Here is a 6,127-nt window from a genome sequence, read left to right on the forward strand (position 1 = left end):
AAACTGTGTCCGTTTTAGACGGGTTTGTGGCTTTCGAATTTTTACGATGTAGTTTGTTGTCATTTCCTCTCTTTATGAGGGGAAATGACAACTGACGACATCGTAAAAATTTGGAAGCCACAAACTCGTCTAAAACAGACCCAGTTTGCCCTCCGATTGCACAGAAAAGACGGGAACAACTGTACGTAGAGGTAAGTGAAATTTATTTCTACATTTACAGCTTAATTTAGGATTAAAGCTCAAAGTTAAATTTCCCATACAAAGTCTCCATAAATCGTATACAGAACTTGGGCTGCCTGTGGACCTATCGAGAACGGCACCTTTCTACTGCCCCCTAAAACCTTCTGCAGATAGGCCCATAAAAACTTTGGGACAAAAACGAAACTTAGCATGGGACGTACAGGAAAGATATTTAATTAACTGGAATCGTGCCATTCGAGTACCTCCAAAAGCTCATGGATGAAATGAAGTGTAAACATTGAAGTGCATTGAAGTGTATGTACTAGATGAATCTATTTTGCTCTTTAACATACGTCACAGAAACCAATTATTATGACGTTCCTATCCCTGTCCATTGTGTGTTAACCAGATGCACTTGCGCGCGTGGCAACAATGAAGCGGCAATGGCAACGCCGATAAACAACAAGCTGATGGCGGATCGCGTTGGTGCATACTTCACAAACCGTGCTTTTATCATTAATTCTTGATGTTGCTTATGAAATAGAACCTTTATAAAAAATGGTCAAGCCTCTTTGTATATGTCAAATCTGTACGTGCGGGTAAGTTCAATCCTTTGCTTTCGGTTGGTAGCATTTGATCTAGTTTTCATTCAGAATCGTGCGATGTAAGCTCAAGTAACTGTTCGTTTTGTAGGAGGCACCGATGCGCCCACAAACCAGAAACGCGTACTCCTCTACATCCATGTGTATTCACGGAGTATCAAGCTCGCTACAAGAAACATCCCGTCGACCGTCGCTTGCCATTCAAGCCAGAGTATAGTGTGAAAATTTCCACTCAACCCATGGAGGAAAAAACAAACTACAGGAATGATTATATTTCACATATTTACGCTCCTCCAAAAAAACGTGACAAAACACATTATGTCAAACCCCAGGGGCAGATCAATGGCGAGAGTACCTACAAACACGACTACCCCGGAACAGTAGTCCCTCCCGCAACATCGGCAAAGCCTGAAGCATCGTTTCATACTAATGACTCTCCCTTCGAAAGCAGTACAGTCCATCAGGATACCTACCGACCTTGGGATTTGAAACTGTGTAAAATTGATAGCGTGAAACCTGACGCAACTCCAGCCGCTCGAGGTGGAAAGATGAACGGCAAAAGTATTTTTCAAACCGATTTTCCTGGGTACTTTGTGAGCCGTCGTCCGCAGATACGTCCTCCGGATTCTGCGCTCCGTGTCAATCAAGGCCCGATGGAACAGGACACGACTACACGGCTGGATTACACTAGAAAGGAAACGCTACCAGCAGAGTCTGCCAAACCAGCTGAAAAACGACCAAGCACTCAGCAACCCTTTAGAGGCAATACTACATTCATGGATGATTTTGCCTACAGAGGTGGCAGGCCTGCCTCCAGTTTTAAGCCGACACAAGACATTGTTCAATCAAATAAGCCCTTTGATGGGGATACTACCACTGGTGTGACCTATAGACGTTGGACAATTCCAAAACGTGAATTACGTCCAAAAGAGCAGTACAACGCGCCTGTAACCAAGTTTGCTACCAACACCACTTTCCAGCACGACTTCCCCCAATGGGATATACCTCCAGCTGAAAGCGCAAAACCACCAGTCACATCCTTTGCCTCAGGGAAACCATTTGCTGACAGTACCACTCACAAGGAGGCTTTTAGAGCCTGGGAGATGCAGCCCACTAGAAAAAGCCTCCAAACTGACAAGTACAGGCCACCCTCTGGGAAATTTCTTGGTGAATCAACCATGCGGAGCCATTACAGAGGACGGTATGTTGCTCCTGCCAAGCCAGCGCGGCATGATGTTCATCGTCCTATAAGTGGGGATATGATGATGAATACAACATACAAAGATACCTACACTGGAGACCGTCCACAAAGTTGTCCAGCAGAAGGAATCCAACAGTGGCAGCCAGGCACCCAGAAAGGGTATTATTACACTCATGATAATAAAGGGCATAGTTATTATTTGCCACTCTCTGAAACTGTTCAACCCCTTTCTTTGTCAGCCTAAGTTATGTACAGGACAGTGGATCTTCATTGCAGGGAGGAGGGCTGGTGCAGTGGTGAGAGCACTCGCCTTCCACTAGTGGGGCCCAGCATCAATTCCTGGATTCGACGTCATAATGTGGGTCGAGTTTGTTGGTTCTCTACTCTTCTAGAGGTTTTTCTCTGGGTACTCCGGTTTTCCCCTCTCCTCAAAAACCAACATTTGATTTGATTTGCAGTCTCCCTGATTACCGTAAAGTTCTGAGAGTAACGACCCCCCAAAAGTAAAATTAGAAGTTCAAGGCATCTAAGAAATTCTTAAAGTAGCAAGACCCCGAAAATAGTGATCCCTCCGAAAATAACAAGTTCCACGCACCGAATGCCTTTGGTTTACAATCCATAGTTAAATTCTTAATGTACAATACTAATGTCTTTGTGCAGTGACAAATTGAACACCTTAAGGCACTTTACAACAAGGGAAAGCAAAAGCCATCATTTGTCCCTGACATCAGTTCACTGATGTTAAAACTAAACTGGTATAATTTTGTATTAAGAACAGGAATAATTTTTCAAATCATACTTGAAAACTCTACATACTGCAGAATAAAGTCTGGTGCATCATGGACTAAAAGCACCGAGTTTAGCTTTCCTCCCCTGAGTCAGGGAAGATTCGATTTCCTCTACATTGGATGATTCACCCATGCAATAGCTTAGTAGGACATCGATGTTTAGTATATACTCAAACCCCAGTTATTGCATTTTTAGCTTTCTGATTGGCTTGCCCAATCCCAGTTATCAGCGAATAACCGAGGTTTTGGAAAGCAGTGTGGCAAGTGTCAGTGTGTCCAAAAAAATTAGGCATGAAGTTTCAGTTTTGTTCTGAAAACAACAGGTTTTGTGAAGGGTTCCCCTAGGAAATACAGCACCTTTTTGACAATGTCATCCTGGAAGCTACAAAGAGAGCCACAAAGTTCGGCATAAACATATTCAATGGTACAAAAGAGTGAAGTTCAAAAGCTCGAAATTCTCACTGTTGATAATTTTGCATTTTAAGATCATGTAACAACTACAACTCAAATGTTTACCTTGAAGTGATAATCACCTCATAATCACCTCATAAGCACAAATGGAAAATTTTTTTTTTTTTTTTGGTATGCACTTCACGATTAAAACCTTATGTCCAATACACACGAATGAAAGAATAGTTAAATATTTCACTGCTACCAGAATTGGGCAGTGCAATACCACATTTCACAAGCGGACAACTGAAGTCCCTCATATTAATTTTGTTTATTTTGATAATGTGAACTACATTTTTTGTTACTTTTTCATAGTTTCCTTGGCATCCTAGCATGTACTTCTAGGGGCCTAATCAGCCTCATCAACCAGAGTTGAAATACAATTACCTACCTACCTATCATAGCTTTTGTTTTTAATCAGAATATTGCCAATTTATTACTTAGGTATCACTATTACAATTACCTTCTGTTTATGGAAAATACAAATAAAGTGTCGTTTTTTACTAATATGTTGGTTTTTTCTTTCGGAAAAAAAAAAGAGCTTGGGCTAGGTTGTTTCATAGTTTTTGTTCCCCTGAAAATAATGAGCCCCAAAAGCTGCTAATTCCGAAAGTAACAAGGGTTGATACTATTGGAACTTTACGGTAGTAGAGCATTTGTGCTCTGCTAAATAACCTTGAGACTTAAAACTAAAGTGTTTATTATTATTATTATTATTATTGAGTTCATTTTGAAAGAGAAAAGGTGACACCATTTCCGAAAAGTTTGTAGCATGCAGGTCATATGGGATAAGGTGTAAAACAATGCAGTGTTTTATTTAAGTTCTAGTGTTAAAAAATTCAAGTGATAGTTTGCAAATGTACCTTTGCACATTGTAAAAAGACAATTCATAAGGAATTTAAACAATAAATTTGCATAAATTTGTTGCCAGTTGCAGCAATTAAAGGGCCACATTCGCCCAAAAATTATTGCGCACTGTGACTGAATTTAGTGTAACACGGAATTACCCAAATGGCTGACATGTTGATTCGCATGAGTGCTTTCAGCCAATCAGATCATACATTTGGACAAGCCGTAGTTTGGAAACAAAAACAAAAGATCACAATGACTTTTGGGCGAATGTGGGCCTTTAACCCATTCACCCCTAAACCGGCCATACTTAGTATTTTACTCTATCTAATGCCAGACAATTTTACTTGTCAATGGGTAAATCATAACCCTTAGAAACAAAAATCACTTATTGCTATCCTTTGTTCCTTTAATTCAAATATTATGTGCTATAATTGGAACAACGCTTGATTTTGATGCTTCCTTGTAGAGTTTTGTGTTGTTCAAGATTCACAGGTGCTACATTTTAAGGAACAGGACGGGAATTATTGAGATAAAGGTTCAGTGTATTCAATGCAGTGGGTAATGCCAAAAAAATAATACATAATTAATACATAAAGGTGAAACCTTAACTATAACAGCAAAGCAGTCAAATACAGATAATTCTGTGCTAAGACACTTAATCGTATTTAATAATGAGTAGTGTCTAGCTCCAGTGAAAGGGTACAAGTATTGATACCAAGGTAAATGTGATAGAAATGATATTTCAGTGACTAAAATTTTCCCATTTTTTAAATTCACAGTATCTGTGCCTTTAAGAAGAGGTTAGGGTTTAGGGTTTTGTGTCACAGACCTAATTCTTGTGTACTCCTTCACTGGGTTGCAAGACAGTAACTCTGATATTTAAGGTTAGGGTAGTGAAAAACGAACTTTTTTTCATGAAACATAAGAAAATGCACTTCATTTTGTTGTCAGTTGACAAAAGACGTTTCAAAGAAAGTTGATCACCATTCATGAGGGAAGCATCAACTTAACAGGATCAAAGAGAATGCCAGTGGATGGTAATTTTTTGCTTTATGAGAACAGGGTTCAACTGTGGATTGCATCAACCCTTTGAGCATATTCAAGAAATTTACCCCAATACATTAACTTTAAAATGTGTTTCATTAACAATGGGCATGCAGTCACTGTCCATGAATTCTGTCCATGTAGTTTATTCAATAAAGCTTCAAAAAATGGACCTCTTGTTTTGTCTTTTCTTGTTACAAAAAAGGGAGACCCCCTTAAAATCAAATCATATAAAAGTTGAAACTACGGGTAATATCGACACATCTCCTTGCAGGTTCATTCCAGATGGAGAGCTTGCTCGTTGAGGTCATGGTGCAGCTAAAACTATCTGACATAACCCAGAGTAAAATCTCCAACTGGCACTAAGGCTGTTAACTGTAAGGAAAGTCACATGGTCTGGGAATACATAGAGAGGTTATTAAAAAACTAAAACTTGTTGTCTTTTTGTCATATGCAAAAGTTTATTAAAACCATGAATTAAACCATAAAGTGATACTTTTCACTATGTGTAGCTCAGTTTTGTATTAAAGCCTGCAAAGGTAAAATTTGTTTTCAACAAGAAAAGTTCTCAACGTTCAAAAATGATATGGTTACACGATACAAAACTTAGCAAGTCCCAGCCCTTTCCAGGTAACACTGAAGATTTTGTAGCTTAAAATAATCAATGAAACTTTAAAGTTTATTCCTATTCCTCCTGTTAGCCTATTTCGTATTCCTTCCTTTTACAACAAAAATTCAGAAAATAACAAAAAAGAATCTAATGGATACAGTGAAACTCTGCAATTTTATTTCACTTCCAAGCATGCATCAGTGCATCTTAGATCTGTTTGAAGGAGCAGAAGCTGTAGGTGGTGGTGGTGGTCCACTTCGGAATAGCTCTTCAATAAAATTATGAAGCAATCTATTTCGTTCATCCGGTACACATTCCAGTACCAAGTACCTCTTGTCTTTCTGCAAGTTTCAAATAATCAGATTTCAACACTTGAACTCACATTAAAAAACATACTTGG

The 6,127-nt window shown here is 39.1% G+C and overlaps 2 protein-coding genes across 3 annotated transcripts in view; one reads left to right on the forward strand and one right to left on the reverse strand.

The window, feature by feature from the left end:
• The first annotated feature begins 597 nt into the window (after positions 1-597).
• On the forward strand, positions 598-3,723 carry LOC138006249 (stabilizer of axonemal microtubules 2-like). Its single transcript, XM_068852468.1, has 2 exons — positions 598-779; positions 874-3,723. Exons 1-2 carry the CDS (start codon positions 739-741, stop codon positions 2,225-2,227), a joined length of 1,395 nt encoding a protein of 464 aa, XP_068708569.1. The 5' UTR covers positions 598-738; the 3' UTR covers positions 2,228-3,723.
• A 1,827-nt stretch (positions 3,724-5,550) lies between these two features.
• The window catches only part of LOC138006246 (transcription elongation regulator 1-like), a 58,549-nt gene continuing 57,972 nt past the window's right edge, over positions 5,551-6,127 (reverse strand). For both annotated transcript variants that reach the window (XM_068852462.1, XM_068852463.1), the window contains one exon: positions 5,551-6,068. In XM_068852462.1, coding sequence (XP_068708563.1) covers positions 5,925-6,068 — 144 coding nt within the window. In that variant the 3' untranslated portion in view covers positions 5,551-5,924. The remainder of the gene's footprint in view (positions 6,069-6,127) is intronic.

Source organism: Montipora foliosa, chromosome 6 (assembly GCF_036669935.1).
Source record: "Montipora foliosa isolate CH-2021 chromosome 6, ASM3666993v2, whole genome shotgun sequence".
In the NCBI taxonomy this organism is placed as follows: domain Eukaryota; kingdom Metazoa; phylum Cnidaria; class Anthozoa; order Scleractinia; family Acroporidae; genus Montipora; species Montipora foliosa.

Bases quoted from the DNA above. Each gene is read 5' to 3' on its own strand.
- LOC138006249 (XM_068852468.1), top strand. From the start codon at position 739: ATGGTCAAGCCTCTTTGTATATGTCAAATCTGTACGTGCGG. The intron at 780-873 runs GTAAGTTCAATC...TTCGTTTTGTAG, and splicing joins TGTCAAATCTGTACGTGCGG to GAGGCACCGATGCGCCCACA.